At 37.7% G+C, this 24,859-nt stretch overlaps 1 protein-coding gene across 1 annotated transcript; it reads left to right on the top strand.

The window, feature by feature from the left end:
• The first annotated feature begins 444 nt into the window (after positions 1 to 444).
• Positions 445 to 19,188, top strand: GCLM (glutamate-cysteine ligase modifier subunit). The gene is made up of 7 exons (XM_032867168.1): positions 445 to 978; positions 5,303 to 5,368; positions 6,673 to 6,757; positions 10,951 to 11,010; positions 12,438 to 12,640; positions 13,997 to 14,111; positions 17,758 to 19,188. The coding sequence occupies exons 1-7, from the start codon at positions 853 to 855 to the stop codon at positions 17,925 to 17,927; spliced, it is 825 nt and encodes a 274-aa protein (XP_032723059.1). The 5' UTR covers positions 445 to 852; the 3' UTR covers positions 17,928 to 19,188.
• The last annotated feature ends 5,671 nt before the right edge of the window (positions 19,189 to 24,859 follow it).

Genomic DNA, 24,859 nt, shown 5'->3' with positions numbered 1-24,859 from the left:
CACCCTGTCCAGCAAATAGTGTAAGATATTAGACCTGTAATGAATGAACATGAAGAAAAACGCGCAGCTCCCGGGGAAAGACCGTGAGAAAGAAAATGAACTAAGAGGGTAAACAAGCAATGAAGTGGCACTTTGCCTTAACACCCGCTTTTGAAAACAAAAACCAGCTAATATTTCAAAGCCTTGGTAGGGGATTTCGCTGTCTTTTTAAAGAGGTGTGGAGGAAAATCACCAGCGCGACCACCCATTCATTGGCTGGGAGGCGAGACCGCGAGCGCCGCTGGCGAAGCTAGGCGGAAGGGGCACAGGCCGGCGCGCCGTCCTCTGACCGGCAGGGGGAGCCCTGCCGAGCGCCGCGTCCCGCGCCGCCCCGCCCCGCGCGCCCCTCGCGCCCCGCGCTCACTCCGCCGCGCGCCCGCCGCCCGGCGCCACGCCCGCCACAGGCCAAGGGCCAGTCACCCGCGGGCGGGCGTGGGTCCCGCTGCTCTCTCGGCGCCCCGCCCCGCCCCGCCCGGCCCCGCCGTGGGACGGGTAACGGTTACCAAGCACTTTCTCAGGCGCGATTTCTGCTTAGTCATTGTCTTCCAGGAAACGGTCCCTTCAGTTGGGAGTCAGCTCTCCGGCGGCGGCCGCAGTAGCAGCAGCAGCCGCCGCGGCCAGCGCGTCCTTCCCGGGCCACCGCTCCGCCACCGTCCGGCCTCCCTCGGTCCCGAGCGCAGGTCGAGGTCCCGCCGCGTGGGGCGGCCAGCCTCGCGCTCGGCTCTCCGGCCTCGGGCACCGCGTCCTGCGGGGCGGCCTCCTTCCTCGCCTGCGGCCCCGTCGCTGCCTGGCCCGCCTCCGTCGGCCGCTGCCATGGGCACCGACAGCCGCGCGGCCGGGGCGCTGCTGGCGCGGGCCCGCACCCTGCACCTGCAGACGGGGAACCTACTCAACTGGGGTCGCCTGCGGAAGAAGTGCCCGTCCACGCACAGCGAGGAGGTGAGAGACGCGGGGCTCCCGGGGCAGGCCGCGGCCCGGGAGGCTCCCAGAGGGAAGCAGCGCCCGGCGGGGAAGGTGGGCGGGCGGGCTCCGGGCGCCGGGTGAGGCGCACTCCTGGGCTCCGCCGGCGCGGGGAGGCTGCGGCCGCCGGGGTTGCGACGTCGCCTTCAAACCTGTAGCGGGGGCCGCGTGCCTTAAAACGCTTGGCAGGTGCAAATTCATCCCGAGGGACGCGTCCGTCCGTGCTCCCGGCCGAGGCCGAACTCGCCAACGTACTGGACCCCTCTTCGTTGCGAGGGCCACGGGGGTGCAGAGAGGACCAGCACCTCCCTCCCAGCCTCTCACCCCCCCTTCCCCCCCACACCGCGACAGGTGAAGACGTAGGTTTCAGAGATTCGCTTTTCTAGGATTCAGGTGAAGGTAGTAGTAATAATCCACTTAGCTCTGAGGCTGTTGACAGTAGTCACTCTGTTGCTATGAGATAAAGGACTCATATTCGACTTTAGAATAAGGTATGCATTTTTCTTGCTGCAATTTAATCTGCCTCGCCGTATTTGCCTGAAGACTCGTCGCTAGTTTAAGGTGGCAGAGACGAATCTGGAATTCTACACGTGCTACATATTCGGGCCGCAGCGGCTCCTTCCTGAGCCAGAGTCAGAGTGCCCAGTGAACTGCGGAGGCATACCGCTGGTTTGGGACGGTGTCAGTACTGAAAAATAACAGTGAATAGAAGCAAACCTTTAATTTAGGAGCTGTGTGACTTTGGGAAAGTTACCTTCTCTGAGTCTGTTTACATAACTTCAAAGTTGGATAATGGTACAGCCTTCATCAACTCACTGTGAGGATTAAAAGAGGTAATCTAGGACAACGCTCACCATGGAAGCATTTATCTCCCTTTTTACCAAGATTTTATGTTTATTTGATAGAGCACACGTAGGCAGAGCAGCAAGCAGAGGGAGAGGGAGAAGCAGGTTCCCCACTGAGCCGAGAGCCAGATGGTGGGGCTGGATCTCAGGGCTCCAGAATCATGACCCTAGCTGAAGGTGGACACTTAACCTACTGAGCCACCCAGGCGCCCCTTTTTATCAAGATTTTAAACAAATCTTGATTAAAAGAAAAATGTCCTATGCCATATTATAGTATCAGCTGTTTTCCTAGGCAGTTTGGGCTCTTTTATATAAGATGTTGGTGATATACTATGCAGGAGCCCATGGCATCCCCCTGAGTATGCTCTGGGCCTGTGACCACCCATCAGATGAGAACTCTTGGTTGTAACTTTAATAAGAACCAAACTCTGTACCATTATTCAGTGACCAGGTTCCATCCATCTCAGTCTATATATCTTTTTTGTTTAAACACCCCCCACTTTGACTATTTCTCCCCCAAATAAATATTTCTAGATTTAGTTCTTTCAGTTTCCTCCCAGAGATCCTGGTTCAATATACCATTTTCCATATATACTGACAGTATTGGGTGAAATTTTTGCTCTCTTGTTTCACTACAGCACGCTTTAAAGTAGTGGCCTTTGAAATGTTTTGACTTTTGCAACCCAGTAAGAAATTTTACCTTACAATCTAGTTCATAGTCCGTAAGGATAGAAAGTAGGATGAGTGGTTGCCTTGGGCTGGAGTAAGAAGGGTGGGTAGTGATTGCTAGTGGGCACCTGGACGTGTTCTAAAATTGGATAGTGATGATGGGGGCACAGCTCTGTAAAACTCTTCACAAACCCTTTAGAAAACATGGAATCGTGCACTTAAAATAAGTGAATTTTGTGTGTAAATTATACTTCAATAAAGTGCTAAATCTATCTCAAAGGTTTTATGGATGTATTAACCTTTAGTATATACTGTGTATTCTAAAATCCTATTTTAATTTTTAAAAACTCTTTATTTCTTAATGCAGTGAGTCACACTCCACCGTTTGAAAAACATTGTTCGAAGGACTAAATCTAGTTTGTTTTTTTGGGGGGGAGGTGCTACATAAGAGGGACAAAATCAGCTAGAAAACATTTGAGGAAAACTTGAAGATAGGGCAGCATATTGTAGGAAAAAAGACAGTTTAGTGAGGAGAGACTTTTTTTTTCCATGTAAAACAAAACAAAACTTTATAACAGAGCTCCAAATTGATATATGCTACTTGAAATAGTTCAGCCTTGTGGAATAAAAAAACGGAATAAATCACTCATTAAGAAAATCTAAACATTGAGTAGAGAGTTAGATTAGGTTTCCTAAAAGATCTCTCCTAGTTCTAATGTGTATTTTTTTTAATTCCATTATCTTTATTTAAAGATTTTTTTTCCTATTTTTTATTTGACAGAGATCATAAGTAGGCAGAGAGGCTGGCAGAGAGGAAGGAAAGCAGACTCCCTGCAGAGCAGAGAGCTGGATTTTTTTTTTTTTCACTAGAACTTTATGAAATCAAATCTTGTGTTTTAAATGAGCCATTATAGAACTGTTTTGCTCAGTTCTTTAAGAGTATTTGGGCAGGTGAATCATAAAGTATATTTAAAATTCTTATATGGTTCCAGATCTAATGATATACTACATTATGATGATACTTACTTCAGTGATTCTATGCATATTTGATAAAAATGAAGAGAACAAAATACAAAGTTAATGAGATGTCAATATAGATAATAAAAGATTAGAAATAATTATGTTTGTGATACAGCCAATGAATTTCTCATCATAACATTGTTTTGTGATTTGTCCTGACATTTTGCGGAATCCAAGATTAATTAAAGAAATGATTTCAAGAAGGGGCTGAATACCCTGAAAATGTACTTACCTTCCTGAATTGAGCTTTTTATCAGGAAAGCCGTAAGTATGCAAGTAAGCCGTCCTTCCAGAGGAAAATTCTTAAAATTCTCCCATGATTTGAGCCAAATTATTCCTGATAGAATTGTTAACTTCTTGTCCTGCTGCCCCAACTTTTACCATTTTTGAAAAGAATATTGACTTGTAATTCTGTCTGGAATAATTATCAACTAATTTTTATTTAGTATCTTAAATTTGGTTATAAATACATTTCCCATGAAGATAGAGACATTGTAGATTGAATTCATGTGGGTTATTATGGTTGGAACATACTGTTTTTGTTGTGGCTTATGAAGTGTAATGTAGATGACTCTGAGCTCTCAAACTGATAAACCACTTATCCCTTGTAATTATCTGTACTAAGATAAAAGCAGTAGAGTGCTGTGTCAGTTTTTATCATCAGAAATCATAGATCAGTGAGTTCAGAAGTTTAGTCCTTGTTATTGCTAAAGGAAAGTGCTTTTGCAGTTACTCATTTATTTTTTTCATTGATTGCCACAGAATGCAAAGCACTGTGTCCTTGATGTTCATAAGGTAGTGATTTCAAATTGTTAGTGTTGTCCATTAGCGGTCATAAATCAGTTTGGTGAGCCATAGAACAGCATGTTTTTTTTTTTTTTCTAATTAATAGAATAGAAGCCATCAGAGTGCCTCACGTGTAATGAACATAGCGTTTTGTAAATTTTTTGTTCTGTTATATGTATTTAGGCCCTTACTCTCTATATGAATGTATGTAAGTCTTAACTTTGGTGCTTTATCAGACAAGTCTGAAATACACTGTCATAAGAAATGAAAGATGCATGAACAAGTTAATAGATTTACAACATACCATAATGTTAGTGTAAGTAAGTTTGTACAAGAAAACACTGAAGACCAGTTGGAGGTATACGTGTTAGGAAATGATACATGGGCTGACATTATGCAAGTTGACTTATGTAAGATAGGACTGTGGTGGTTGTCAGACGTTACATGCTGATTTCTTGGGATGCTTGTTAAAATGCAAGTTCTGCTGCCTTTAGAGTAATTCAGCAGTCTAGGATGGGGCTCAGGAACTGGAATTTTTAATGAACACGTCAGGTGAATAATGGAGTTTTTCTGGCCACACTTAGAGTCATTTATTTGTCTTTAAGGATTCTCTCATAGTGGTTAATATTAATTTTAGTCAGGCTCCCTGAGCTTGAATTCATGTTCCTCTATTTATAAACTTTATTCTTGAAAAATTTTGTTTCTTTGTGTATGCTTTTATGTCTCAAAGCCTTACTTAAACTTTCATTGGTACAAAGACACTTTAAAAATACTTCAACATTTGAAGGTTAAGATGAAAACAGATACAAACTTGTCTTTGTTGAAGAAAATGTAAACCTTATAGAACTAAAATTTTGGTTTTTATGGTTTTTCCTATTCACATCTTTTTCAACTAATTTATCAAATTAGTATATTCTTGCTGTAGAAGTACAGCAGAGTGTATAGAGTTTGATTAATGGTTTCAAAATGCATTCCTTTTACAGCTTCGAGATTGTATCCAAAAGACCTTGAATGAGTGGAGTTCCCAAATCAGCCCTGATTTGGTCAGGGTAAGTAAAATGTGAATGAAGAAATTATGTAGGTCAAAAGGAAAATGCAGTAAGCAGGAAATTAATTTCCCCAATTTTGATGGGGAAGTCAAATAGGCAATTAGCACAAAATTCCCTGTGGCTGATTTACTGAGATGGCTGTCTGACCCAGTATGCTTAAGCATAAAACATAAAATCCAGGGTGTGTCACCAACTCTGCAACTAGACTAGATACCAGGATTCTTTGTGCTTAATTCCCATCACACTTTTCTTCACTATGTTCCAGTTTATATTTGGTCTAATAAAGAAATGACTATTTAACAGTTTTGGTTGTTAAATTGCTTTGGTAGAATATCATAATAATATAGTGACTAGAAATAGTTTTTTAATGTCAGTTTTGAGGGAAACACTGGGTATTTCATTAAGTGTTAATAAATGACTTACCATCAATGTTAATATACAGACCACCTGTCTGCAAACCATTCTTTGGAATCCAGATGAGCCAAAGGCTCATAACAAATTACACTGGCTACTTTAAAACTATGGACGAGGACGTGTGCTGGAAAGAGTTGTTGCCGTGGGCATTCTGCAAGTGTAAACTCTATAGCATCTAGGCAGATGTTGATTAATGTCTTCTGTCAGTCTCTGTTTCTCTGAAATGACCATTTGCCTCTATTTATGCATGACTGACAAACACTTACTAAGCCCTTGATATGTGCCAGGCATTGTAATGTGCTCAAGAATTATGGGAAAGGCCTCACTGTTTACTTTGTTTCAATCTTGTAAATGTGAGTTAATATAGTTCTGATTTATATGTACTAACATCTTACCATTTTCCTCATAAATTATTAATTATAATGCATTAGAATTGCCTTTACTTTTTTTATTGCGCTCAGAAAAAAAGTCTTGCTTTAAAATGTTTGTGATTAATATAGGAAGCTTTTAACATGTCTTTATGCAGAGTGGGTAAATATTTATTATTTTTCATTGCTTTCATATTTTAAGTAAAATTATATATTGTGCTAGTAGTTCTAACTCCTCACATGCTGCCCCCACCACCACCATTTGTTTGGGTTTTTTTGATCATGCATTCCTTTGAGCACCTGATCAAAATGAGATCCTCTTCCCCAGAAAATGGACACACACAGAGCATTTTACCTTTGTTTCAGGGCTTTACAAACCTTATGAAGCCCATCCAGACATCAGGTAAAGAACCCTGTTATCTTATGGGTTCCCTGTTTCTAAAGGGCATTATGGACAATAGAAAACATATAGCTAATTAAAAACATTAATTTTATATTTATTGTAAACATTGTTTATTATAGGAATTTCCAGATGTCTTGGAATGTACCGTATCTCATGCAGTAGAAAAGATAAATCCTGATGAAAGAGAAGAAATGAAAGTTTCTGGTAAATCCAGCCTTTACAACTTATTTTGTTACACAGTGGAAATGATAGTGAGGTTTTGTCAGGCAGAGAGGAAAAGCCTTTCTTTGCTTCTGGTAAGGAGTGACTCAGTCACTAAGTGTGAGAAATATAAAGATTCTTTTTTTTAAACATTTTATTTATTTATTTGAGATAGGTAGCAAGTGAGCGAGGGAGAGAGAGAGAGAGAGCGTGCAAGCACGCACAAGTGGGGAGGAGTGGAAGAAGCAGACTCTGCCTGACGTGGGGCTTGATCCCAGGACTCTTGGGGGCATGACCTGAGCAGAAGGCAGACACTTAGAGCCACCCAGGTGCCCCTATATATTCTTTTTTAAACATAATGGAAACTCCCAAGAGAAAGTTATAGGAGGTCAGTTTTGGCTCCTTGAGTGGAGTCAGAAGAGGAGCTCACCTTCCTGTTCTTCATCATGGTCTCATTAATTTATATGTCAGATTTCGGGAAAACTAAGGTGGAGGAAATGGAAAGAATGAAGGGAATGCTTAAGAGCAGTGTCTGTCCAAAGCAAGCATAGGCCCTCCCTTCCTGGTGGAACACTGCTGAGCAATGGCTGAAATTGCCTGGAAGTATAGACGGAAGTCTGGGCCACAAGTTGCATGAAGAGAAATAAAATCCATGTTATACCCATTCAACAGATGTATCGAGTAACTATTTATGAGAGACCATGCTAAGCTCAAGGAATAAAAAAATGAAGAGATGAGATGTTCTTGCCCTCAGCTTACAGTCAGCATAGAATAGACATTAAAAGCTTAAACTTAACTAGATTGAAATTCTTTGGTATGCAGATTATTGACTGATATAATCTTGGGCTAACAAGTTATTCGACCTCTCTGAGCCTCGTTTTCTCATCTGTAAAATAGGGATGCGTCTGTTTCACAGGATTCTTTGTAAATTAGATAAAATTTTTAAAAATGCACTTAGCACAGTGCTTAGCAAAAAGTTAAGTGCTAAGTAGCTGTTAACTTACTACCATTTGTAGTTTTGTTTTGGTTGTTATTTTTGATTAGTGTGGACATGTAAGATGAGATAGGGCATTGTTTTTTTGACTCCATAATTACCATTTATTGAGTCTTGTTTTATACCAGGCACCATACTTAGTGCATTTTGGTTACGTTTCTTCATATGATTCTCAAAGCAATTCTACAAGGTAGAATTATCCCCATTGCACAAGAGATGTTAAATAACTTGAAAGTTGTCATATAACCAGTAAGTGGTTGAACCGGGAATCCATCCAGGTATGCCTGACTCCAAAACCCATTTCTTTCTATTAATTTCACATCGCTTTTTGTGTTGGAAAGGAACTAAAAGCAACCTCTTCTCTGTGGTTGATTGCAGTTCTTCATGGTTTAGATCCATCTTGAAGCTCTTACAGGTTGTTCTCAGTTCTTAAAAGGCTTGAAATTTTTGATATATCAAAATTCTCCCCATATGAAGAGCTTTCCTTTCTCTACCAAGAATGCCTCTCATTTCGGAGAAAGGAGACCATTTCTAATGGCACAAATTCGTGGCAAGAGGGATAGTGGTAGGGAGGGTTTCATGGAGTATAATTATTGGAGCTATGGGTGGATTAAAGTGAAGATTGGGGTGCGTGCGTGGCTCAGTGGGTTGGAGCCTCTGCCTTCAGCTTGGGTCGTGGTCCCGGGGTCCTGGGGGCTCTCTACTCAGCAGGGAGCCTGCTTCCTCCTCTCTCTCTCTCTCTCTCTCTCTGCCTGCCTCTCTGCCTACCTCTCTGCCTACCTCTCTGCCTACTTGTGATCTCTCTCTGTCAAGTAAATGGATGAAATCTTAAAAAAAAAAAGTTATTCTAAAGTGGTGAAGATTGACTCTCACCTGGTTGGTAGGGGAGTGGTGATGACTTTTAAATAGAGAAATCCAGTGAGGAAAACAATGCTTGAAGATTATCTAGCAGTAGAAAGGACAAATAAATGTACAAGGTAAATTTGTTATGTTTGTTGAATACATATTTACATTGAATACAATTTACATATAGATATTTCATTAGCCCCCTTTTCTCTCCATTCCCTTTTCTGATTTTCTCTACTACTACTTTACCTATTTGTCTACTGAGTAAATTTAGATTTTGAACAGTGAATTTACATAAAGTAAATCTATATAAATAAATTTGAGTTTGAATCAAGTTAAAGCCTCAATTTTAATAGAAAACTACTCTGCTTTCCTGGTAACCAAAGAAAAGCCAATTAATGCAGTCCTGGATAGGTATATATTATACATACTAAATTAGCAAAAACTATATTTTTTATAGTGTCGTACGTTGTTAGGAGAGCATTTTTTTTTTAAAGATTTTATTTATTTATTTGACAGACAGATCGCAAGTAGGCAGAGAGGCAGGCAGAGAGAGAGAGGAGGAAGCAGACTCCTGCTGAGCAGAGCCTGATGCGGGGCTCGATCCCAGGACCCTGGAATCATGACCTGAGCCAAAGGCAGAGGCTTTAACCCACTGAGCCACCCAGGCGCCCCAGGAGAGCAATTCTTAAGTTTTAGTTAAGTTTAGTTGGCTAGTTTAAGTTTTTAGTTAAGTTTTAGTTGGCTTGTAAACTGGTACAAATCTTTTATATGAAAGTAGGAAGTAAGTAAAATAGAACAAAATTCAGGGCACCTAGGTGGCTCAGTCAAACATCTGATTTTGGCTCGGGTCCTCATCTCAGAGTCCTAGGATTGGGCCCGCATCCTGCCATGCTCAGTGGGGAATCTGCCTCTCCCTCTCCCTCTGCCCCTCCTCCAGGTCATGCTCTCTCTCTCTCTCTCTCAAATAAATAAATAAAATCTTTAACAACAACAACAACAACAACAACAAAAGATCCACAAAGAAGAGCTTACCTTTTGACTCATACACATTTCTGACAGTTTGTCCTTGGGAAATGCTTCAGCAGAAAGTTGAACAAAGTAACAAGATGTTTATTTTAGCATTGTATGTGATAACAAAAAACTGGAACTAATGTAAATGTTCAAAAAGTAGGAAATCATTTGAATTATACCCTATCAAAATTACAGAATAATGTTTAACCGTTAAAAATGAGTATGTAAAGGGGCGCCTGGGTGGCTCAGTGGGTTAAAGCCTCTGCCTTCGGCTTGGGTCATGATCTCAGGGTCCTGGGATCGAGCCCCGCATCGGGCTCTGCTCAGCAGGAGTCTGCTTCCTCCTCTCTCTCTCTGCCTGCCTCTCTGCCTACTTGTGATCTGTCTGTCAAATAAATAACTCTTTAAAAAAAAATGAGTATGTAAAATTATTCATTAAAAATAGAGTAAACAAAAACCTAAACAGTGACTGCATTCAGTGATGAGACTGTTGGCAATTTTTTTTAGTCTATCTTTCTACTCTTGGGTTTTTCTCATTTCTGTTTTTTCCCCATTTTTAAAAATTTAAATTCAATTAATTAACATATAATGTATTGCTAGTTTCAGAGGTAGCGTTCAATTGATTCATCAGTCTTATATAAGACCCAGGGCTCCTTACATTACTTGCCTTTCCTAAGGCCCATTGCCCAGTTACCACATTCCCCAACGCCTCTCCGCTCAGTTTTTCTCATTTCTAGAGTGAATATATATTACAACTATGATTTAAAAAAAAAAAAAGTCAAAAGAACTAAAAACTTCATAAAGTTGTAAAAAATATTACATAAAGGTAAACTAAATAGAAGTAGAATAAATGTTATACCCTGCCCCATATGACCAAAAGCTAGAAGCTAATGTCTAAAAATTAAAATGACTGTATTAGGAAGATGGGATTGTGAGGGGGTTTTTTTGTTTTTCTTCACATTACAAGCAATTTTAGCATAGCCTTTTATTTAGTTTATTGGAGAATGTATATAATATGTTCCATTTCCAATAATATTCATAAAAATGTACATTTTGAGTAATTTGTATATTTGTGTGACCTGCCTTCTAATAAATGGAAAATTAGTATATGCTTTTTTGTTTTGACAAATGGATATTTTTTGGCAATTGGCATGTAATTTAAAAATCACAATGGAAAGGTACTTTCATATCTTAAAATGAAAACCATAAAATTATGTGACTAGGAAAGAAAAGGCAATTCATTCAGGATTCTCTGTCAGCTTAGTATTGTGGGCAGTGTTGATACTGTCTAGTAAAATGTTACCAAAATGTAGTAATCAGTTTTGTTTTTTTTGTTACCCAGCAAAACTCTTCATTGTAGGATCAAACTCTTCATCATCAATGAGAAATGCAGTTGACATGGGTAAGCAAAAACTTTTAACTTTTTACCTCCATAACTTTATTTTTTTTAAAGATTTTATTTATTTGGTTTTTTTTGTTTGTTTTGTTTTTTAAAGATTATATTTATTTATTTGACAGAGAGATCACAAGTAGACGGAGAGGCAGGCAGAGAGAGAGAGAGAGAGGGAAGCAGGCTCCCTGACGAGCAGAGAGCCCGATGCGGGACTCGATCCCAGGACCCCGAGATCATGACCTGAGCCGAAGGCAGCGGCTTAACCCACTGAGCCACCCAGGCACCCAAGATTTTATTTATTTGACAGAGAGGGAGACAGCGGGAGAGGGAGCACAAGCAGGGGGAGTGGGAGAGGGAGAAGCGGTCTCCCTTCTAAGCAGAGAGCCTGATGCAGGTCGATTCCGGAACCCTGGGATCATGACCTGAGCTAAAGGCAGATGTTTAACCGACTGAGCCACCCAGGCACCCAACCTTCATAACTTTAAATTAGTGTAGGTGTATTAGTTATATCTTGTGTTCAGGACCAGGTGAAAAAAAAGATGAGCTCATTCCAATTTTACTTTTTAAAGTTCTAGCCTAGTTTCTTAAGGTTTCTGTCAGATCATATGGACTTGTATTTTGATATATATGAGGAACATAAAAGATGTAACATAATTTTTAACTATATGTTTGGAGATGAAGTTCTCCTTAACTATATTTCTTAGCCCTTATAGTACTATAGATAAAACCTCATGACCTACCATCGCCACAGTAACAAAGCAAGCATTCTCATCTTTGTTTACTTGGTTAGATTATTGTGATATTACAATTCAATGTTTTTTCTTTTAAAATATTCTTCTAGTATTATAGGTGTTAAACACTTAAATAATTAGCTCTTTACTATAACTATGGAATAAACAATAATCATTTAAAATAAACCCTTTAAATTATTTTTACAGAAATTAAGTTATCTACCTCTATAAATATAGATCAGGACCATAAATTTAGTTTTTCAGGGTCTCAAAGCTATTGTTTGCCATGACTATCAGTTACAGAATATGAGGTCAGAATTCTTGTGATCATCCATACAAGATACTATTAGAACTGGAGAAGAAAATTTGAAGATAAAGAAGTTACCAGAAAATGCTTGGGGCCTAGGAAACAAGGAGACTGTTCCCCTTTAGAAGGACTGTCAGAGCTGTGAGTCCCTAGGAAGGAAGCAGGTCAAAGAAAATGATCGGTCTGCCACACAGACCAAGTAGATGAACAAGGATTTGTAATTTTTTTAAGGGATGGCAGTGTTCTAAATGGTAGGTAAATTATGAAACTGAATGAAATAATCCAAATAAGAAAACCAGTGAACTTTACAGACAAAATTTAGTGGGATACATGAGGGACATTAGAAATACTTGTTTTCATTATGTAGCAAATATTTATCCTGTTTTCCTTCACATCAGCCTGTTCAGTTCTTGGAGTCGCACAGCTGGATTCTGTGATCATTGCTTCACCTCCTATTGAAGATGGAGTTAATCTCTCCTTGGAGCATTTGCAACCTTACTGGGAAGAATTAGAAAACTTGGTTCAGAGCAAAAAGATTATTGCGATAGGTACCTCCGATCTAGACAAAACTCAGTTGGAACAGCTGTATCAGTGGGCACAGGTAAAGCACAGCTAGATCACAAGTGCTCTGGGAGGGGCCTGTCCTTTAGTCTTTGCTTCACACTGTTCAGTGTTGTGCTGGACACTCATGGGGGGGCTATTCTAAATGCAGTTTGGCAAGCTTTATCTAAAGCACTGGCCTTTTTCATCTCAAATGTATATTTAATTGACCTTAGTATTGATCTCATTTAAAAGGAGTGAAAAAAAACACTAGAAAATGTGTGCTGAAGTGTTTGTAGCCAAAATGAATTCAGGCTATTTCCTTCAGTTTTACTTTTGTGATAAAAATACTATATTTTTCTTTAGATATGGTTAGGTCTTGGTTCTGATTTCTTAGGTGAGGGAATATCACATGGAACAAATATTTTGCTCTTATTTGAAAGTATAAAAGACTTTGGTTCAAAATTCAATAAGGAATAAGCATCACAAATTAATCACTACCACCCTCTGGCCTCTAAAAACATATGATAGTATTTAGGGACGGTGCTTACCAGTATTTTACCTTTACTCTTTGTATTTTTCTTTATTCCTTTTACTTGATCCCCAGCCTTCTCTTTGCAGAGCTTTCAGTTTCTTCTAGACGGGAAGACCTTAGAGAAAGTATTGTCCCTTCTCTCTTTAATTTAGTGAGAACCAGAATATGGCTAAGATTCCACTAGAGAGACTTGGGTGATCTGGAATGTATCTGTAAATTAACCAGAGCAGCTATTAGAAATTATCTAATTCTTTTTCAAAATGCGCCTGATTTATAACCGTATTTTATACTTTAATGCTAAATATTCTTATCATTTCTATTTGATCCTTTACCTTTAAGACCTGTTCCCTCATTAGCTGGAATCATCACTTAGAACCATGTTTGTTTCTGAGGCAAGTGTATTAGATTGCAGGAAAAGAGTTTCTAAGAGTATAGCACTATATTGGCCTTCCCCCGCCTCCTAGAGCTTTCCTTTCCCTGTTACCAGTAACATGAGTTTAAAAAGCGTACATTAATAAGTATATATATATTTTTTTTTTAAGATTTTATTTATTTGTCAGAGAGAGAGAGGGAGAGAGAGCAAGCACAGGCAGACAGAATGGCAGGCAGAGGCAGAGGGAGAAGCAGGCTCCCTGCCGAGCAAGGAGCCCGATGCGGGACTCGATCCCAGGACGCTGGGATCACGACCTGAGCCGAAGGCAGCTGCTTAACCAACTGAGCCACCCAGGCGTCCCAATAAGTATATTCATATAACAATGTTTTATAAATTTTAAGCACTATAAAATAGAGTCTTTCATATTTTCTAAAATTGTGTTCTTTCATTGCTTTCCACTTTTTGTAGTACTTAATTTAGTGCAATGTCATGATTCTTTTTGCTTCTAGGTAAAACCAAATAGTAACCAAGTTAATCTTGCTTCCTGCTGTGTGATGCCACCTGACTTGACTGCATTTGCTAAACAATTTGACATACAGCTATTGACTCATAATGATCCAAAAGGTAATACTGAGATTTTCATTTGTTGATTGGTCATGAGCTCTTATATTACAAGAAGCTACTTGTTAAAATGTAATTTTTAATTTTGTACAATGATAAGTGTTACCTAGAACTTGTCTTCATAGTTAGTCCAAAATATATATACATTTAGTTTCAGAAAGCTTTAGTCTATCAATGAGAAAAAAAATTGAAGAGATCATTTTCTGAACATCCAGTCTGTTGAAGTTTATAAATACTATGATACACAAAAAAGACCTTGTAAGATATTCTAAATAGTATCATATAAAATCTTGTGTAGTACAGCAAAAATTGTACCAAACAGCTACTTAGTTAAAGAGGGCAAATATTTGGAAAGAGAGGCAGATAAAATTTAATTTGAAATTAAAGCATATTAGGATAGGTAATTGATTAGGTATTTTATTAGTCATTACTCTCAAGACCTGTATGTTTGGTACCAGTCAGAAACACTATTTGATTAATGAGAATGGCTTATCCGCCTTCTATAGTGTGTTTTATCAACATTTTACAGGATAAGTAGGAAAGCTAGGAAGAGAATGTTTTACATTTTATACTCATTTATTTAGCAGTCTGCCCCATTCTCATTTTTTCGCTGTTTTGTAGGAAGAGGAAGAGTTTTAATAGTTTTTGCCCCTCAAATGTTAGGCATCATGCTAAATGCCTTAGAGGGATAACCTGTAATCCTCACAACAGCTGAAACTAGGCATTTTACTGTTGAGGAAGTAAGAGCCTCAGAATTTAAGAAACTAGCCAAGGTCACCCAGCTGGCATGGGGCAAAGTTTAAACTTGGACTTGGTTCTGGCCGAATTGGGACCTTCCCCCCTATATTGTACTATCTTTTTGATTTGAGACATTAGCATTGTAGTATTTCAGTCTGAAAACCTTACTTTCTTATTAGTTTCCATTTAATTGATACCAGAATAGGAAATAATGACTTTTGCCTCTCCCTTCATTAATTATTTTTGTAAGTAATTTGAAAAAAAAAAAGTCATCTTAGTGAAAATTTAACAAAGAATTTCTATGCCTATTTATTCTGAAACATAAGCCATTTAATTTCCAACTTTCTATATGTTGGCAGATACTATATCATTTTTATCTGTTTACTTTTGGAGGGGCCTGGGGGAGGCTCTTCCAATAGTAATTATTATCAACAGCTGAGGGATGAGCCTGCATCCCCTTCTAGCTCCACTTGAAAAAAACCCTTTCCTTTTTCTAGTAGGAAAGGAAATAGGAAAAGACTAAGGTGTCTGGTATTTTATTTCATTGGTATCTAGATATTGGCTTGAGGGTATGTGCTAATGCATTGTTGTTATTGCAAAATATATTGCATATACATATGAGAAGAGAGGTTTAATCCTTTTTGGTATGTTTTTGCTTTAATGACATAACTTGACATTTGAACGTCTTCCTAATTTTAATCCTAAACCCTTTGATTAGAATTTATAGGGTGATCCTGCTTCTAACATTAATGAATCCATGAAGCAATTCTTTTTCTTAAAAGATTTATGGTGTTTATTGATTCTAAAGAGCTCACATAGTTAATTTAAAAGCATGTAGTTAAGTTGATGAATAGCATAGCTCTTATGTGTCACATTTTATTTTTTAAGCAATCAGTTTGTAAAACATCTAACTCTACTTGTCATCTAAAAAAGAGTTATGTTTATAAGTCCCCTTTAAAGCCCATTGGCTATGCTAAAATTACCCTATTCTTCAGAAAGTGCTTATTTTCCATTACTCTTTGTCCTAGAAGTTGTGGTAACAGTTTAACTACAGTAAGGGTGAAATTGTGAAATAGGTGATCCTGACTCAGAACCTTCACCCTCCCCTCATTCCCATTAAATCTGATCTGCCTTATGCCTTATTCCCTCCAGGTCCTGTTCTTTGTCAGATAGACTGATAAATTCATGTTCATGTTACTTTTCCAAAGAGATACTTGCCTTCCACTTATGAAAGCTGCCATTTACTGGCTGCATGACCTTGGGCAAGTTATCTAACCTCTCTGCCTCAGTTGCCCCCTGGAAAAGGAGAGAATATTACCTAGTAGGGTTAATATGCAGATTAAAGGAGCTAATACATGTAAAATACTCAGAAAAGTGCTTGGCACATGATAATAGATAACATTTACTGACAGTTTACTATTGATGTTACTCAAATATCACAGCAGTTCTTTTGGGTCTGGCAGGTCCTTTAGCACTCCCAAGCCATACTGTATAGATGGTCACTTAGTTTCTGTCTGGGTTGTGGGTTCTGACCTGGTAGAATCTTTCCATATTACTTGATTGATTTAACAGACATTGGGTACCTACAGTGTTTCATTATTCAAAGTACTAGGGCTATAAGGATCAAGACAGATAAATTCCAACTCTCATGCAATTTACCTTTTGATGGGAGGGGATGGATAATAAGGTAAATACTAAATGTGAGAAATAGTGGTATGTGCTATGGAGAGAAATTGGCTGAGGGAGAAAAAGAGTGCCCAGCTTAGGGGTTGTTTTATATAGGGCAAATCAGGCCTCTCTGCTAAGGAGACATTAATCAGACCTGCAGGAAGGGTGAAAGCCCTGTGAGAATCTGGAAGAAGAGTGTTCAGGGAAGCGGGAGCAGCTGATTCAAAGGCCCCAAAGTGTGAGTGTGCTTGAGGATTTTAGGGTACAGGTATAAGGCAAGTGTGGCTGGAGAAGAGGCAGTGAGCAGAGGAGTAGTACATTGGAGCAGGAGTCAAGGGCTTGGACATCAATGTGGAATTAGAAAATAATTATTTCATCAAAGCGATGCAAATGAAAAGATAACCATTGCCAAAGAGTTTTTAAATGATTGCTGGTACTCGTGAGGATATGGTAAGATGGGGACTCTAACATTATCAGCTACTAGTAGAAGTATCTTTTTGGAAAGCAATTGGCAATATACTGTCTATCAAGCCTTCAAAATGTACTTGTACTTTGACTTTGTCATTCCATAGCCAGGCATGCATTTTAAAGATGTTCAGCATAGCATTTTATTAGCAAAATACTATGAAAAACCTTAATTTTCTCATCAACACTGAGGAAATGTATAAATTATGATATCTATATAATGTAGTATCTGGATAATTATTAAAAATGATGCTTCCACAGAATATTTAATTACATGGGAAGAATCATAATAAAAGTTGAAAAGATAAGTAAATTAGGTTGTAACTACAGCATGACTTTCAGTTTTTGAGATATGGAAAGGTACAGAAAGAATCTTGGAAGGATAACATGGCAATGGAAGTAATCTGTCTCTGGTTCATAGGATTATGGGTACCGTTCCTTTTTCTCCTATGTATGTACTCTCCTGTATTTTCACTGAATCTACATTTCACTAATCTACAATTAGAGTTGCCTGAAAGTCTTTAAAAAAAAAAAAAAGCAGGCTCCACTCACCAGAGGTTGTGAATCAAATAGGTGGGGTAGAAGTGTAGGGACTTTCTGAAGAACTGCCTGGATTCTTCTTGATATTCCGGTTTAGATTCATAGCACACATGAAGGAAAAGCATACTTTAAATTTATTTTGAATTGTTTCTCTGATTGTATTTAAATGCTTACCTACATGGTAAAGTGCTGTTATTTCCCAACTTAACACTTTGGGTTTTTACTTGTTTGTTTTAAGAACTGCTTTCTGAAGCCAGTTTCCAAGAAGCTCTTCAGGAAAGCATCCCTGACATCCAGGCGCAGGAGTGGGTGCCCCTGTGGCTACTGCGGTACTCCGTCATTGTTAAAAGCAGAGGAATTATCAAGTCCAAAGGCTACATTTTACAAGCTAAAAGAAGGGGTTCTTAACTAAGACTTAGGATCATAATCTACTAACTTGTATTTCCTTGAATATAAGATAAAATTGAGATGTATAAAAATCAGTTACTGCTTGTAAATGGTGTCATGGAGGCTGATATTCTTCAGTTATATTTGACAACATGTTATCTGTCAAGTTTTGAATACTTTTCTTGCCTCCATATCAGTTTACTCATGTGTTTTCATTAAACTATTATTTTCTAATTGAAATTGCCTATAAAGAAAATACTTGCAATATATTTTTCCTTTATTTTTATGACTAATAGAAATCAAGAAAAATTGTTGTTAGATATATTTTGGGCTTAGGTATCAGGGTAATGTATATACATATTTTTTATTTCCAAAAATTAACTAATGGCTTCTTATTCTATAGTGTAACTAAGCAATTTAATTACAATTATAAAAACTGAAATACTGGAAGATATTTTTTCTGTTATTGATAAGATGATTATATCCCAGAGTAACTGGAGTGGCTTGGTTCTACTAGTAGGATAGGTAAAATTCATTTCTTCAGTACATGAATGAAAACTTAAACTTAACTGTCCTAGCTGTAGTTTACCTATAATGATTTAGTATTCTATTGCTGTGCCATATTTTCCTTGCTGTTATTTCCAAGACAAACCAAAGTAAATCTGAAAAAGACTAGAAGCTTTTAAATTATTATTTGGGGGTTTTATAAAAGCAACTGTTACCATCTCCAGATTCTTTATAATACTTGATCCATCCTTAATATTTTGCTGTTCATTCAAGAATATTCAATAAGTATTGAGTGTTTATCATGTGCTGGGCACTGTGGGCTCTGGGGAGAAGGGGGGTCACAGAGAGTCAGAATCAGTTGAGTAAAATATGTAACATTTGCTCCTCACTAATAACTGACTCGGAGGGACCAACAGCCAGAAAAGAGTGAAAAAAATCTTTAATTCAAGAGCAACATTGTCTATTTAGACAACTTTTATTGAGACATGGTCTTAACTATATTTAAAAGCAAAATGATATAATCAACACTTTAGAACTAGGAGAGGTTATAGATTGTTTATTATAATTCTTCATTAGTTTAAGAACCAGAAAATAGCAAATAAATAAGGTGTGGTCTTTGATATAGACTACAGGTCTCCCTAGTTCTGTAAATTTGTATCTGTAACCCAAATAGTTAGAAAAGTTCTTCAAAAACCTCTTGTATGTCAATCAGTACTTTTAAACCATGTGTCTTAATACATGGTTTATTTAAAAAAAAAAAAAAAAAAAACTACCATAGGGTGCCTGGTGGCTCAGTCAGTTTAGCATCTTCCTTCCTCTCAGGCCATGATCCCGGGGCCCTGAGAGTGAACCCTTCATCAGGCTCCCTACTCAGCAGTGAGTCTGCTTCTCCCCCTGCCCCTACCCCCTGCTATGCTCTCTCTCACTCTCTCTCATGAATAAATAATACAATCTTTAAAAAATAAACTAATATATAAAACTAATTTTGCCCAAGTTTTTTCAACTTAAAAGAAAAGTGTTCCGTATTCAAAATAAATACACTAGGGGCACCTGGGTGGTGCAGTTGGTTAAGTGTTGGAGTCTTGGTTTGGCTCAGGTCATGATCTCAGGGTCATGAGATAAAGCCCCACATAGGGCTCTGACTCTCAGTGCCAGAATCTGCTTGGGATTCTCCCTTTCCCTCTCCCTCTGCCCCAGTGCATGTGGGTGTGCGTGTGGCAGGTGGGGGGCTCTCTCTCTCTCTCAAATAAATCTTTAAAAAAAAAAAAAAGATAAATACACCAGACTTTTCCTATCCTAAATAAGGTTTTGTAGTTTACTGTTTGGATAATTTGATCATTAAAATTAGAACATGAATTCAGCTGACTTACTTGCTATAAAATTCATTTAGACTTAGACCTTCCTAAAGCCTTATTTTATATTAATTGTATGTAATGTTATTGAATATATATAGTTAACTTTTTTATTTGGAAATGTGCAACATTTTTTCATACATCCTAAGTCTTTAAATGCTCATTTTAATTGAAGCCTAAACAGTGAATTGGTCAAGATATTTTAAGAGGGAACTTTATATCACATTTATTCCTTTTTAAAACCCTAGACTTATAAAAATGGATTGTTTAAAGGGTTATTTTGAAAATGAAAAAAAAAAACAACTTACGTTACTAATTGATCCATATCTCTCTTCTCTTGACAAAGAAACAAGATTATAGGTTGATTTTGTGAAGGGGATCATGTATGTATGGAATTTTAAAATTAGTTTTTTGTATGTTTCATTTCTGTACCTTTAATTTCTGTTACTGAATAACCATTTTTTAAAAAATGATTTTTCAAGACTTGACAAATTTCCAAGCTGGTGTTCACATCTTTTCTTTTTTTTTTGTAAACTATCAGAATATAGTGAATGCTTTTCAAGTATTTGAGGACTTAATGTTTAAAAAGCCATAAAATAAAGAACAGTAATACTACCAAATAATCGCTTAAAGCTGAAAGCTAAGTTATCAATAGTGTATATATAACAGATATGTCTTCTGGGGAAAGGTGTATCCAATGACTCAAGGTAGAAAGAATTTATATAATAGGGTTTTTTTCCAGTAAACATGAAAAGAAGCTACAGTCTATTACATTTCCAAAATACACTGGAGCCTTACATTAACACAATGTACTGTAACTTAGAATTTGTTCTGTAATGAGTCTATCTTATATTCTCATTCAAGAAACTGTAGTCACCAGAAGGACCAAGATGTCTTATAAAATATGTTCACCTGGTGTAAATTTTGCAGACTACGTTGTGCCAGTATGCTAGAAGAGTATCCGTTTAGAGATAGCCAGTGCTAGATTGGATCACAAATAGCTAATAATTTTTCTGTTCTCAAAGAAGATATTTTAAATAGCTATGTGTGGAATGGGAAATAAAGTTACTCTATTTTGAATGAATGGTCAAACTTCTCCCTACCAGAGCCAACTAGTAACTCAGTTTTCAGTAATAAAAGGTCTAAGATTCATTTAATTACATCTCATTTTTTAACAAATTTTCTTCCAACTTTTCCACCCAGCATTTTCGGTATTGGGGAAGTGAAATGATCAACAGTTCATCTCTCTGCCAATTGTACATTTAGAGAAATTTGAAGTTGTTTTAATGAGAATTTCAACCATTTGTTTTCATAATCAAATATACCAACTTATGATTCTGAACATATTTTTTTAAAGGTAACTTCCTAATATACCAGAACTTGTACCTGTCATTTCCCCATAAAGTTGTTGATGGGATATGTCATATTTTTGAAAACTGTGTAACATAACTTTTGTTAATATTTTTTATAGTTTTCAGAATTAGAAATACACTTAGGACAGGAAAATGTTTTCATTAGATAATTCTACTTTTATGTGTCTATAATGGTATATTATAAATTACAGGCAAAATATAAAGCATTAATAGATATTTATAATAGTCTTTAATTTCACCTATATTTTGAGTATTATGAATTACTTAATTAAAATAAAGTGTATTGTATATTGTTTGAGTTGTTTGAATAGTTGAAAGCATCCTGGAGTAGTATATTGATTTTGACCTATTTGAACTCAAATTGAGTATGATTTGAAAATAAATTATGAATAATTTTTAAATATCCAAGCCATAAAGCTATTCATGAATTCATTCATTCAAAGATTTATCAAAAGCTTACTATATGCCAGCAACTGTAAGATATTGGCAGACAGACACAAATAATAAAGAACCCCTGTCTTCAAGGAGCATATGGTATATGTGGTGTGGGGAGAGAGATCTGTACATGAACAAAAGCAATAGAGGCCATCTGTTAATGATCAAAGTGGGGAAAAGGGATTGGGGGCATATAGAAGGAAGTGGGGCTAGGGAATGTCTACTGCTAGGAGGCTCCCCTTGAAAAAAATTAGCCTTAGAGTAGGATGAGACAATGAGTGGATATTCTGACAGAGACCTTTGTTTGCCTTGTTTGTAAATAGGCTTTTACTGAATATGAACAATTTATATGTAAACTTTAGAAATTCAGTGAAAACACTTTCTTAAAGAGCTTGCCCTATGGATAGAAAAGTACCGCTTCTGTTGAAACAAGAGTGAATAGCGTTGGAAACGTAATATTTTACCTTAAAAAAAAGAGAGGCTGAAACTTATCCAAATCCCCCAAATAGAATATGGCTGTTGTAGTCTCACTACCAGAAAAGCCAAACAAAACTTTAATATGTATCTCTCAACAGTGAATAAATGTATAAAATGTCATACAAGATTTTTATGTGTCTGTTGGTCCATTATTTTGAAAGGTTCATGTTTTACAATATGTATTACTTTGACTCAGTTCTGTTTTTCTTATTTCTTTCCTCACTGTTGATTGTTGCATCCTACTCCATTTAACTTTGCTTTTTTCTTAAGTGTGTCATTAGTAATTCTTTCACTGAAGGTCTTTGGCACAGTAAACTTTCTAGGTCCTGTTTGCCTGAAAATGTCTTCATTTTGTTCTCAATCTTAAATGATCATTTGACATTGTCGAATTCTAAGTTTCCAAATACTTTGCCTGAGCAATTTGAAGGTAATATTCTATTGATTTCCAGCATATATACTCTTCCTGATGAAATTCTCAATTTCCTTCCCTAGATGGAAATGTCTTTTTTTCTTTTTAGTTGAAAATTTCATCTTTGATGTGTATGAGATTAGAACAAAGCAGGAAAAATTAAAACTGGCTGCAAAGCTTTTTTTTTTTTTTTTTAAGATTTTATTTATTTATTTGACACAGAGAGCGAGAGAAGGAACACAAGCAGGGGGAGTGGGAGAGGGAGAGGCAGGCTTTCCACCAAGCAGTGAACCAGATGCGGGCCTCAATCCCAGGACTCTGGGCTCATGACCTGAGCCAAAGGCAGACACTTAACGACTGAACCACCCAGGCGTCCCATGCAAAGCTTTTTGATAAAAAACCATAAAAAGAAAACACTGATAACTGGATTTAATAAAAATTTAAATCTTCTGGCCCTCAAAAGACACTTAAGAAAGTGAAAATATGGGGCGCCTGGGTGGCTCAGTCAGTTGAGTGGCTGCCTTCGGCTCTGGTCATGATCCCGGGGTCCTGGGATCAAACCCTGCATGGGCTCCCTGCTCAATGGGGAGCGTGTGCCTCCCTCTACCTCTGCCTGCCACTCTGCCTACCTGTGTTTTCTCTCCACCCGACTGTCAAATAAAATCTTAAAAAAAAAAAAAAAAAAAAGTCCTTCCTTTAAAAAAATAAAGTGGAAAATATAAGCCATATAAGCCACAGATTGGTTAAAAAAAAAAAAACATTTCTGGTGAAAAATAAGGCATAATCATTTTTTTTAAATTGCACTTCAAAAGACACTGTCAAGGGGCACCTGGATGGCTCAGTGGGTTAAGCCACTGCCTTCGGCTCAGGTCATGATCCCAGGATCCTGGAATCGAGCCCCGCATCGGGCTCTCTGCACAGCGGGGAGCCTGCTTCCCTTCCTCTCTCTGCCTGCCTCTCTGCCTACTTGTGATCTCTGCCTGTCAAATAAATAAATAAAATCTTTAAAAAAAAAAAAAAGACACTGTCAAGAAAGTGAAGAGATACCCCTACAGAATAAGAGAAAATATTTGTGAATTTTGTCTATAATAGTCTTGTATTCAGATTGCTTAAAGAACTCTTATAACTTCTTAATAGGACAACCCAATAAAAAAATGGGCAAAAGATTAGAACAGATTTTTCTCCCACGAAAACATAGGATAGCCAATGAAACATTAAAAGTGTTTAACACCATTATCAGGGAAATGCAATTTAAAACCACAAGGAAACCACTAGAATACAAAATAGCTACAATTTTAAAAGACTGACAGCAAGTGTTGACAAGGATGTGGAGCAAGCAGGACTCTCATATTGCTGGTGGGGATGTAAAATGGTATGACTACTATGGAAAATAACTTAGCATTTCTTACAAAATTCAATGTTCACTTACCATATGACCAAGCAATTATTCTCCTAGGTATTTACTCAAGAGAAAAATACTTGTCCAAAAAGGACATATATAAATGTATACAGCACTTTATTCATAATAGCTGAACACTGGAACCCATCCAAATGCTATTAACAGTGGAATGGATAAATGAACTGTATTATAATCATACAATGGATAAAAAGCAATAAAAATTATATACAGTAACAGATGAATCTCAGACACATGCTGAGTGAAAAGCTAGACATGAAAGAACAGACAAAATTATTTGATAATGACATTTATTGCTGTTTCTGGGTACCTTATGGTGTCACAAAGGGTTGCAGTCAGAGTGTCTGCTGGGACTACAGTCTCACCTATAAGCTTGACTGAAGTGGGTTTACTTCCAAGCTCGCTCATATAGTTGTTGGCTGGACTGAATTCCTTGTTGGCTATAGGCCAAGAGGCCTCCCTCATTTCCTTGACACATGGCCCTCCATAGGATGGCTAATAACATGTGACTAGCTTCCCACAGAATGAGCAGGTGAGAGGGTGCAAGATGGAAACCAGCTTTTTTGGCAACCTAATCATGAAAGAGATACCCATCGCTTTTGACATTCTTTATCACCCGGTCAAGCCCCCACTCTAGGGTTTGAAACTGGGAGATGGGATCATTGGGAACCATCTTACATGCCAAATTTAATGTTTTACATGTAATAATGCAGAATAACTAAAAGTTTTATTTTTAGAAGGTTCATGAACTAAAACTCTCATCCTTTGGTTAATGCCTGAAATTTCAGGGAGAGTCAACCCTTCAGTTTAAGGGTTTAATTAGTAAAATGCTGACTATCAAGGGAGAGTTTCCCTTTGGGCCTGAGTGATAACTCCTGTATTTTCATACTATATTTACCTAAAATTGGGTATTTGTCCTAAATCCACAATGGGTAAGGAGGGTGACAAAAAGATAGAAACGGAAACAGGGCAGACCTGGTAAG

This window comes from Lontra canadensis, unplaced genomic scaffold (assembly GCF_010015895.1).
Source record: "Lontra canadensis isolate GAN:19392208 unplaced genomic scaffold, GSC_riverotter_1.0 scaffold33, whole genome shotgun sequence".
NCBI classification, from domain to species: Eukaryota; Metazoa; Chordata; class Mammalia; order Carnivora; family Mustelidae; genus Lontra; species Lontra canadensis.
This window is presented reverse-complemented; position numbering and strand designations above follow the sequence as displayed.